The sequence below is a fragment of the Schistocerca americana genome, chromosome 7 (assembly GCF_021461395.2).
Source record: "Schistocerca americana isolate TAMUIC-IGC-003095 chromosome 7, iqSchAmer2.1, whole genome shotgun sequence".
In the NCBI taxonomy this organism is placed as follows: Eukaryota; Metazoa; Arthropoda; class Insecta; order Orthoptera; family Acrididae; genus Schistocerca; species Schistocerca americana.
The window spans coordinates 519,279,379-519,291,957 of NC_060125.1; the positions used below are offsets into that span (position 1 = coordinate 519,279,379).

At 40.2% G+C, this 12,579-nt stretch overlaps 1 protein-coding gene across 1 annotated transcript in view; it reads left to right on the plus strand.

Moving 5' to 3' along the window:
- LOC124623056 (alpha-glucosidase-like) overlaps positions 1 to 12,579 on the plus strand; it is a 237,237-nt gene that overhangs the window by 177,430 nt on the left and 47,228 nt on the right. Inside the window, exon 11 of the mRNA XM_047148849.1 lies at positions 2,913 to 3,090. Within this exon, the coding sequence (XP_047004805.1) occupies positions 2,913 to 3,090 (178 nt within the window). The remainder of the gene's footprint in view (positions 1 to 2,912; positions 3,091 to 12,579) is intronic.

Genomic DNA, 12,579 nt, shown 5'->3' on the forward strand with positions numbered 1-12,579 from the left:
CAGAGCATCGTTGTTATACAGGGTGGAGTAACACCCCGCCCCCCTGCTAGTACTCGGTGACAAGTGGTATATTGACCTTGAGTGACTGTTGGCAGACAGCTCAGATAATGTAGTTTCATTAAGGAGTATTGGAGTGTACAGCATGGTGTGTTCGTGGTTGAGCAATTCTACATCTACTACATCTACATTTATACTCCGCAAGCCACCCAACGGTGTGTGGCAGAGGGCACTTTATGTGCCACTGTCATTACCTCCCTTTTCTGTTCCAGTTGCATATGGTTTGTGGGAAGAACGACAGCTGGAAACCCTCCATGCATTCTCGAATCTCTCTAACTTTACATTTGTGATCTCCTTGGGAGGTATAAGTAGGAGGAAGCAATATATTCGATACCTCATCCAGAAACACACCCTCTCGAAACCTGGACAGCAAGCTACACCCCAATGCAGAGTGCCTCTCTTGCAGAGTCTGCACTTGAGTTTGCTAAACATTCTCCGCAATGCTATCACGCTTACCAAATAACCCTGTGATGAAATGCACTGCTCTTCTTTGGATCTTCTCTATCTCCTCTGTCAACCCGATCTGGTACGGATCCCACACTGATGAGCAATACTATCCAGTGTAATATGATACTCCATTAGAATGGGGGGGGGGGCTATAGCCCCCATATCCCTCCCCCTTTGCCACTGCCCCTGGTTTCATCTAAAAGAACTTAGAATCAATTATTCTGTGGTCAATGTTCAACATCTTTTCCATCAAAAATTTTAGTTTGGACACCGAGATGCAGTCCCAATTTGAAACACTGTACTTCACTGCATTGCAACATTTAGAAGTACTGGATATGAGATGAAGAAGAAGCCACCTGATCTTCCCCATTCAGATCAAACTCCAAGAAATATACACATAGTGAAACGGCACTTCTTGCTAATCCAAAATGATCCATTAGGCAAAAGACTGTATTGCTGGATGCGTCACATCATTTGCTTCATCACATCTTTCATGATGGTCTCTAATTTCACCTGTGCAAAAAATGATTGTCTAGCAGCTTAGTGAAATGGATTTTGTGCTACTTGGAGAATTTTGAGGCATAATGGACACCATTCATATAGAACATGCAGTTGTCCCAGTATTCATGGGTGTTGAAGCTGATTTTCATCTGGATGGTTAAGTTGCTGTATAGAACTGTTGGTACTGGCTACCAAATAACGCACAGGAACTCTGCCAAAAACCACTCCACAGCTCAAAAGTAACAGCATGGTGCAGTATCTCCAAGATAGTGATTTTTGGACCTTACTTTTTTGAAAAGGAAGGAATCACAATTACTGTGATTTCAGCATGCTACATCAAAATGTTAAACAAGTTTCTTTGTCCATAATTTGAAAGGCATCGGGTTAACATGAGAGAAATGTGGTTCCAACAGGGTGGTGCCACAGTCCACATGGCAAGAGCATCCATGGATGTGATTCAACAAAAGTTCTCAGGACATTTCATTTCACGATATGGTCATCTTCCTTGGCCCCATACTCACCCCTTCTACAGATATGAGTCTTCTTTAATGGAACTACTTGAAATCAAGAGTATTTGTGAACAAGCCCACACAGTTGATGACCTCAAGTTTTCCATTCACCATAAAATTGAAGCTGTGCTAAATGTAATGTTGGAGAAAGCCATGTGTAACTTTCAGGAGGGGATTCTTATTTTCTGAACCTAATTAAGGACATAATTTCAAAAATGCAATAAAAGCACTAGTCCTGAACGCAAGACTTCTTAAAATAAGCCATGTTTCAACTATTCAGAAGTGGAAAAATGCATTTCCTCTACTCCACCCTGTATTTATTTGTGGAACTAACAACTCATGATCTTTATTCAGCACCATATTAAACCATTAATATTATAGCCTGTACAAGACATACAGTTGTGACAGTGAAGCAGTCACTGCAGGCTGTTTCTGTAAAGTATACTAACAATAAATTATTACTGGTGCTACTCTACACAACTGATAATTATGGGAATTACTTCTAGATTACTTTAAATATTATATGAGAAAAAATAGGCACTTTGAAAAGGGACACAACCTCTCCCCTTAAACTGTTTAGCTGCTGTTTTTATCTAATGCTTCAAAGAAAGCATTAATATTGTCCAAATATTCTCATAAATTGTAGGATTGATGAATCAAAGAGAAGGCCTTCGGTTTAGACTTAGATGTGACATATGAGCAAGTTTTTGTAATTAAACATTCCAATACACTTCTGAGTTCATATGAGGAATTTTGATTGGTTATAGTTCCACAACAGAGATAGCAATTAGGAATGACTTTGGTTTATTATTTATAGCCTGAGCATTGGTAAGAGCTTCAAAATCCATTTCTTTTATTATTGTTTTGATCCAAGAGAAGGCATCTTCTGGAGCATTTTGTACAATGTTGATGTGTACTATATCCATTGTACAGTGAGATACAATTGGCATGTCATACCTGATGTGGTGATAGGGTGAAAATTACTGTCTTCTGGATGGCACAAAGTGTAAATTGTTATCCTTCAAGTGAGTGTAAATTTTTGAGATTTAGTCGAATGTCGAAACTTTTTGATGAAACCACAGGTTGCATACAGTTCTCTCAGATTCTGAACAGTTCTTTTGCAAGGATGACAGATTATTGTTAGAGAATGTAAGGGGCTGCCACTGATATCACTCAGTTGCTGTAAAACAGTTCCAGTGGCAGATGATGACGTTATTTCTGGCATGAAGGCAAGACTGTATTCATGCAAAAGGGATGTCAGACCATTTTAGATACCCTGGTAGTCCACATAGACAGAATCTGTTGCTACATGTAGTAAGTGCTGAACATTAATTATCTCCATCATCGACATAATCACTGAGGATATTAGCTTGATCTTATTATATTCTTTCATTTCAGGGATCTTCTGAATGCAACACTTGGTAATAACAATACACTTTCAATAATGCAAAGTGCTATGGAAATGCGATATCGACTGATGCCCTATCTGTATTCCTACTTGGCTGATTCAGTAGAAAGTGGACTGCCCCTTATACGACCATCTTGGTTTCATGATCCTGATGTGGCTATCCTACAGGCAAGTAATCCAGATACTGACTTGTAGTACAGGACTTCACTATTACAAAAAATATAATTTTCCATGTCTTATTTTCTCGTGCTGTAAAGCATGACAGAAGCATTTTGCAGTGTGAAAGCATTGTTCACTTAATTACCATGCCTCTTGACAGAGGATTAATAGCACAATATTACTGAAAGGAGGTGCTCAAAAATTTTCATGTGCTGCATGTCACTGTGTGAATTACATGTATGGATGTACCACAACATACATTTGTGTGTATCTAGTTAGTCTATTCACACACTTTAATCAAGAGTTCAACTTTTTCCTATAAGGTGATGATTGCTTAACATCAAGGGTGTTTCAAGAAGACTGTCTGCATAGATGGCTTCAGCCTTGAAATCACTTGCTTATGAAGTCAAGTTTTGTTGTTGGTCATTGGAGACTATGTTGTAGTAGTATATAATTTAGTGAAAAAGCACTGATGTTTATTGTATCACAAGATAGAACAGTATCTAGTTTCATCAGCAAGTGAAAGTGCACCATTATGGAAGGGTGGGGGGAGAAATCGGCTGAGGTTACATTAAGGAAACTTTACGAACAAGTTGTAGAACCTACATTGGCATCTCTGAATGAAGATTGAACCATTACTCCTTTCTAATAAAATGAAGACTCCTCGAGTGTTATGCTTCACCATTGTGCTATAGTAATCATGATAGCTTTGTAATGATCTACTGTTTGTATTAATTATAATTTGAAGCAGCTACTAATTCACAGTTGGATAGGTACATGGTATATACAATGTAATTTCTGTCTGGTAAGAAGGTATAAATTTTTGTATTATGTGAAATGGATTTGGAGCCTTTTCTCTTTGTACTGTGCTCAAGCTTTTTTGGGTTCTCTACTTATTTCTGAATTAGAATGTTCCCAGCAGATAGTGGTGTGAATTTTTTTTTAAATCTCGAAACTTAGTAGTAACTCAGAAATTAACAGCTTTTAAAAACTACTACTGTTTCATGCAGGTGAAAGAAAATGTTACTGATCATCTTTGCCTTCAACATGAGTTTCTAATTTCTTTAGAGCTGGAAATCTTTTGAATCTAAAATTTATATTTGTATAACACAACACTTCATTAAATGTACTGACTGGTATCTCTAAATTACAGTGAAATTTTCATTATAATGAGACTTGCACAAGAATTAAATTTTTGTTCTGTCTGAGAACTGAAATCAAAAACTTTGTCTTTTGCAATATTATGTTCAGCTTTTAATCTACTACCAACATCCATTACAATAAATGTTACACTGTGCAGTAAAATACTCAGTTCTTTTATAAACTCCAGGATAAGTCCTCATAAAGTAAAATAAAGCTGTTCTCAACCCAAAATTTGGTTTGAACTTCACTTCAGTTCACTGTTCAATGATCTGTTGGTTGGTAAACCTTTGTTTTTTAACTAATTTATAGAGCTGGTTACAGAGGGAAATTCAGTTTAATCTGAACTTTGACCCAAGCTGCAACATGACATTATTGTATTAAAAATTCATGGTCAGAGGTGAAATATACCAATGAACCAAAATATAATATTCACTTTTCACTGAGAGACTGAATGCTTTGTAGTGGCATTGTGGGCATTTGATATGATAAGGAATGTGTATAAGCAGAGTGGAGATGAGTGTGGAATTATTCTAGCAGCAAAATTGCCACAAATGGGGAACCTACTTTTTTAAGCAATTTTGACAAAGGGCAGATTGTTATGGCCTGGCATGTGGAAATGAGTGTATAGAAAACACAAAGCTGACTGACAGTTGACATGCTACTGTCAAGAGAACATATGGAAAGTAGCTGAAAGATGGTGAAATCACAAGTAGGAGACAAGATATTGGGTGAAACTTCCTGTCAGATTAAAACTGTATGTCAGACCGACACTTGAACTCAGGACCTCAAGTATCAGGCTGACACACAGTTGTAATCTGCCGGGAAGTTTCTTATCAGTGCACACTCTGCTGCACAGTGAAAATTTCATTCAAAGTGTTGGATGTCCATAACTCATCACACAACATGGAGGTCGGAGGCTTGCCCAATCTCTAAAGTAAGATAGGTCACGATCTATGACAGATTTGATGAGGAAGTGCAATACTGATAAAGGCATAAGTGCTTTGGAGCACACCATTCAGCATACATTGTTGAACATGGGAGTCTTCAGCAGATTACTCCTACATGTTCCCATGTTGACCCGTTGACACCATTATATTATGAATGCTGTAGATGTGGAAGAGGAGGGGAGAGAGGGGAGGGAGGGAGGGAGGGAGGGAGGGAGAGAGAGAGATAGAATAAATAACAAAGTGCAACACACAGACTAAGAATATATTGGAATGCTATAGGGAAAGAGGCAGTTAATGATTACAGTGGTGACGTTTATTTGAAGTGAAATAGAATAACAAGAAAATACCCATGAGAAGGAAAGTTGTGTAATGAGCACAAAAAAAAGAAATCAAGTAGGAAACAGAGGTATGGGGAGGAGGGGATAAGGTAAAGTAGGAAACACAGGTATGGGGAGGAGGGAATAAGGAAATAGTGAGAACCAGATGGGAAGAAGGTGCTTCCAGTGGCAGTGGCAAAATGTGGACAGCTTATTGTACCAGAGTATCAGAGATTTGCCAGAATGTTCCTTCTAGAATGTCCAAAAATTCCACAATATTATAGAATCTTCCAGAAGATTTGCAGATGTTAGAAACCACTGAAGTCAACCACAATTAGTGGCAGATGCATTACTTACATGTTCTGGACATTCTTGGCAAAAGCTTCCAGGTATTCCAATATCAACTCCAGCAGATGAAATCAGTGCATGTTTGAAGAAATCATTTGTTTGGCCTCGAGCGACGAAAGTACAATTAAGATTAAATACGAGAGCTCAACTTTCCAATGATGAAGAAATGAAACATTCTTTCAAAAAATTCTTACAAATTACTGAAGGAACTCACCAGTTGAATGTATTACTGGCCAAAATTGAACTTGCAAATGATTTGCATAGTATTGTCAACAGCCCAAAGGAATTAATGGATGGAATTTATATGAAAATCGTTCAAAATTACTCAGGTTGGTTATTTGAAAGATTCACTTTACCAGCATGCTTGGATGGCCAAAGTGGTTAAAACAACCACTTGCAACATCCGAGTCCCACTCCAGCACAAATGTTCACTTGTTCTGAAATATTCTGCAGCTGATACAGAACCACAATCACAGTTTCTGAGTTCATTCTTGACTGAATGCAGCTGTAGATCATCAGTGCAGTGTCTCAGACACTGAACTGTAGAAATGACATTCCTGATGATATTAATTTGCCATTTCAGTTTAAAAAAAACTCCAATTTCCAGTAAGATCAGCATTTAGTATCACTGTAAATAAGGTGCAAAGACAAAAGTTAAGATGCTGTGGTATTAATTTGAAAGAATCATGCTTTTCTCATGGTCAGGTATATGACGCTTGCTCTAGGGACGGGAAACCCAATGAATTTTTGTATCTACTTAACAAATAACGAGTGACAAAAATAGTTCATAAGGAAGTATTGTGACAGAATAAGCTAATTAAGTACAAAATATGGTGGAATCTAAGTAAAGTTTTCTTTCACTGAAATAAATACAGCTTTATTGAGAATACGATGATTTAATATAGCTGTATTTAAAGGTTGATTCTTTTAGGATGTATATTATTTGTTCTAGATTGTAGAATGTTCTGCAAAGTTTCTGAATTTATTTTAACATTCTTGAATATTTTTGAGTGTTCTTGGTATTCTGTAAAGAAATGATTATCATGGTACTTTAATTCGAAGTAGGATACTGTTGAATACTTCAGGCAGGATTGAGTTTTTCCTCCTCTGCTGTTCAACCTCTATTTTGAAAGGAAAAAAAAGTCAGAGTTGGCACTTAACTTCTGTATGAAATGATATTAATGATAAGATTTGTTGATGATCTGTAAAAGTGAGGAAGAACTGCAGGACCTGTTGAATAGAATGAACAGTCTAATTAGTACAGAAACTGGATTGAGATTAGATCAAAGAAAGACTGAAGTATTTAGGAGCAGCACAAATTTGACTAGTAGAAAACTTAATATGAATATTAAGGCCCACATAGTAACCAAACTGAAAAAGTTCTACTAACTTGAAAGTCAAATAATGGATGACAGACGAAGCAAGGAGGACATAAGAAGCAGACTAGCAAAGAGAGCATTCCTTGCCAAAAGAAGCCTGCTAGTAGCAAACACTGGCCTTAATTTGCAAAACAAATTTGTGAGAATTTACAATGTGTGGAAGTGAAATATGAACTGTGGGAAAACTAGAAAAGAAAAGGAGCAAAGCATTTGAGATGTGGTGCTACTGAAGGATTCTGAAAATGAATTGGACTGTTAAGAAACGAAGTAGTTCTCCACAGAGATCCTGAGGAAAGCAATATGTGGAAAACAACAATTTGAAGAAGCACTGTATGAGATTTGTTAAGATATCGGGTAATAACTGAACAGTATGAGGTATGTTAAGACATCAGATAATAACTGAGAGGAGGACATATAGCACAATAATAACAGTGGAAAATAGAGATTGGAATATATGTAGCAAATTATTTAGGACATTGTAAGAGCTATTCTGAGATGAAGAGATTGACACAGGAGTGGAAATGGTGGTAGGGCACACAAAGTAGTCACAAAAACCAATGTATGAAACTAATCATGATTATGCCACTTCAGATCAGAGCCACAAGCTTCTCCTTTTCTACTTCCAAATACTCCCTTTCTTTGCCCTGGCAGCCTTCCCCCTCCCAGATGCCTCACTATTTTACCTTTTGTGAATAGTGAATCCCCACATTCTCTTACTCAAGCAACAGCTCATAAACTCCCTGCCATGTTGTGTACGTGTGTGGTGGTGGTGGTGGGGAATAGGGGGGGGGGGGGGGGATGTGTGTGTATGCACACACACATTATTAAAGGGTATATGTTGTTAGCAAAAATCTCTCATGTTCATTTGTTCAAAATCTTAAATCTCCTTAAGTTCTTCATCAGTGCCTTGGCAATCAAATAAGCCTATGTTCTTATGTACCTACTGGAGCACCAGACAGTATATAAGTATGCTATTGGAAAAAAAGATTAGTACAACTGGAAGGACGATGTTGTTTTTGATCCAATGATGGCACATGCCACCTAGGGGATAGTGGATGTACTGAAAATGATTTCAGTGTCATCCAGTAACAGACAGCATAGTAACATAGCTACTAGAGCACCTTATGTGTCTGCTCTTTAATAGGGAATGCTCACAGCCAGAAGACACAGTGTGGTGCACGTGTGTGAAGCATGCAGGCAACCATGCCACAGAGCCATCTTCATGGTTCCTACAGCCAACTGAGTGAGATTGAAAGGGATCAAATTGTGGCCTTCTGAGTTTCAGGATGGTCCTTCTGGAGAATTACCACATAAATTGGATGTGTTATGTCAGTTGTGCAATGATGTTGGTATCAGTGGTCTCACACCTGTAGATGAGATTCTGGTCACCCATGAAGCACAGAAACCTGCAGGGATCATTGTATAGTAAGGGCAGCAGTGGCAGATTGTACAGCTCCCACAGCACAGATAAGAGGACATATGAACCCAGACATGTCGTCATGAACCGTTGCAAATTGGTTATTAGCAGTGGAACTATGGGCATGCACACCTTTAGCCTGTCTTCCATTCATGCCATGGAATCAACATGCATGGTTCAACTGGTGTCATCAGAGGTGTCAAGATGGAATGGAGCACCATGGTCTTCAACAATAAAAGCAAAGCCTACCTATAAGCATTTGATGGTCATTTGCATGAACAACACAGACATTTTGAGTGTTGTCTCTTAGAGTGCATTTGTCCAAGACACACTGGTCCTATTCCAGGCCTTATGGTCTGGGGTGCAATAAGCTCCTACTCTCATACATTTTTGGTGTTTCTGGAGAGGATGCTAACCAGTGCTCGGTATGTGCAGAATGTTATTAGAACTGTTCTTTTGTCGAGCTTGCAACTAGAAGGTGATGAGTTGTTTCAACAGGATAATTTTGTTCACACACTGCCCTGGAAACTCAGTATGCTCTGCAAGATGTGCAGCAACTTCCCCGGGCAGCATGATCTCTGGACTTAACTCCAATCAAACACAGGTTGTCAATCAACAACTCTTACAGAACTACATGAAGGAGATGTGGCATAACATATCCCAGGACAGTAGTCACTCTCTGTACGGTCGCTGCACGGGATTAGCTGAGCGGTCTAAGGCACTGCAGTCATGGACTGTGCGGCTGGTCCCGGTGGAGGTTCGAGTCCTCCATTAGGATAATTTAGGTTAAGTAGTGTGTAAGCTTAGGGACTGATGATCTTACAGTTAAGTCTCATAAGATTTCACACACATTTCCTTCTTCTCTGTACTATTGACTGGTTGCCAGAGTTGGCACTTGCATTGCCACCCGTGGAGGCTACACTGCATACTAATATGGCTGTTGCAGCATGAGTTGACACATGGTACCTCAGAATGCTTGTGCTATTGATCTCTAAATGTAATCATTTTATGTATTCCATATGCACTGTTGCAACAATAAATTTTGAGTGAACTGTAAACCTCTGAAAGGGAGCATTAAATTTTTTCTGGCTGTGTATATATATTATATACATAATATCTATATTTATATACCTTGGGGAACTCCAGTAGGCATGTAAAAACATGTGTTTACTCAAATGAAATGTTGTGTCAAAATTTCAAAGGAATCGGTAAAGAAATTTTGGATATTTCAGATTTTGAACAAACAAACATGAGACTTTCACTAACAAAATATCCCCTTTTACAGGGTGTGATCAGAAAGTAATGGGAATTATTTAATTTGTATATCTGATTTTCAGATCTTTTTGTCTTGTTGGTACACATGTTCCTGACGTATATTTGTGTTTTCAGGTGTTTTGAATACACTCCTGGAAATTGAAATAAGAACACTGTGAATTCATTGTCCCAGGAAGGGGAAACTTTATTGACACACTCCTGGGGTCAGATACATCACATGATCACACTGACAGAACCACAGGCACATAGACACAGGCAACAGAGCATGCACAATGTCGGCACTAGTACAGTGTATATCCACCTTTCGCAGCAATGCAGGCTGCTATTCTCCCATGGAGACGATCGTAGAGATGCTGGATGTAGTCCTGTGGAACGGCTTGCCATGCCATTTCCACCTGGCGCCTCAGTTGGACCAGCGTTCGTGCTGGACGTGCAGACCGCGTGAGACGACGCTTCATCCAGTCCCAAACATGCTCAATGGGGGACAGATCCGGAGATCTTGCTGGCCAGGGTAGTTGACTTACACCTTCTAGAGCACGTTGGGTGGCACGGGATACATGCAGACGTGCATTGTCCTGTTGGAACAGCAAGTTCCCTTGCCGGTCTAGGAATGGTAGAACGATGGGTTCGATGACGGTTTGGATGTACCGTGCACTATTCAGTGTCCCCTCGACGATCACCAGTGGTGTACGGCCAGTGTAGGAGATCGCTTCCCACACCATGATGCCGGGTGTTGGCCCTGTGTGCCTCGGTTGTATGCAGTCCTGATTGTGGCGCTCACCTGCACGGCGCCAAACACGCATACGACCATCATTGGCACCAAGGCAGAAGCGACTCTCATCGCTGAAGATGACACGTCTCCATTCGTCCCTCCATTCACGCCTGTCGCGACACCACTGGAGGCGGGCTGCACGATGTTGGGGCGTGAGCGGAAGACGGCCTAACGGTGTGCGGGACCGTAGCCCAGCTTCATGGAGATGGTTGCGAATGGTCCTCGCCGATACCCCAGGAGCAACAGTGTCCCTAATTTGCTGGGAAGTGGCGGTGCGGTCCCCTACGGCACTGTGTAGGATCCTACGGTCTTGGCGTGCATCCGTGCGTCGCTGCGGTCCGGTCCCAGGTCGACGGGCACGTGCACCTTCCGCCGACCACTGGCGACAACATCGATGTACTATGGAGACCTCACACCCCACGTGTTGAGCAATTCGGCGGTACGTCCACCCGGCCTCCCGCATGCCCACTATACGCCCTCGCTCAAAGTCCGTCAACTGCACATACGGTTCACGTCCACGCTGTCGCGGCATGCTACCAGTGTTAAAGACTGCGATGGAGCTCCGTATGCCACAGCAAACTGGCTGACACTGACGGCGGCGGTGCACAAATGCTGTGCAGCTAGCGCCATTCGACGGCCAACACCGCGGTTCCTGGTGTGTCCGCTGTGCCGTGCGTGTGATCATTGCTTGTACAACCCTCTCGCAGTGTCCGGAGCAAGTATGGTTGGGTCTGACACACCGGTGTCAATGTGTTCTTTTTTCCATTTCCAGGAGTGTATATAGTTTATTGTTGACAGTCAAAAAGGTTATACATATTTTCAAGTGCTTGGTGAGTGTTTACTTTTGAAAAAGATGGATCAAGGAATTTTCATTAAATTTTGTGTTAAAAATGGGATAAAGTGCAGCACTGCATTTCAAGTGCTCACTGTGGCCTCCGGCAAATCTACTATGAGTAAGACAAGAGTTTACAAATGGTGTAAACATTCCAAAGAGGGTTGAGAAGACACTGAAGATGATGACTGCCTTGGATGCCTTAGCACATCAATAACTGATGTCAGTGTGGAAGAAGTAAAGAAAATGGTTCTAGAAAATCACCAAATCACCATCAAAGAGGTTGCTGATAATGTCTGTGTATTGTTTGACTCAAACCAAGTAATTTTTTGGATGCTTTGGACATGAAACCTGAAGCAGCGAAGTTTGTTTTGAAATTGTTGAATTTTGACCAAAAATATCATCATCTCAACATTGCTAAGGAATTGCTGAATGAAGTCGATAATGACTGAGAACTTTTACAGAATATTATGACAAGTGACAAAAGATGGTGTCAAAACCAAGGCCCTCGCATCTCAATGGAAACTACCTGAAGAGTCAAGACTGAAAAAAGTTCAACAAGTTTGATCAGATGTGAAGGTTCTTCTCACTGTTTCCTTTGATTACAATGAATGCCTGCCTTATGGCCGTACACTCAATAAGGAATATTACCTGGAAGTTATGCATCAATTTCATGAAGCAATCTGAAGAAAACAACCAGAATTGTGGCAAAACCACTCATGGAAATTATATCATGACAATGCTCCTGCTCACATCTCACTACTTGTTCATCATATTTTGGCAAAAACAAAGCCCTTATGTTGCCCCAACCACTGTATTTGCCGCTGCACATATTGCACATCCCGCCCACCTTCTGACCACTTATTTCTATTCCCAAGGCTAAAGAAAACCATGAAAGAGTGTCATTTTGCCAGTTCCAGAAGTGTTTCTGAGATTAAAAAAAGTGTTGGCACAAGTATGTTATATCTGACAGGGAAGGGGACAAAGTTGATGTTGAGGAATAAAAAAAAGATTCTTTAAGAAAAACAAAAATTCCTATTACTTTTTGCAGGCTGTGAGTTTTCTTTT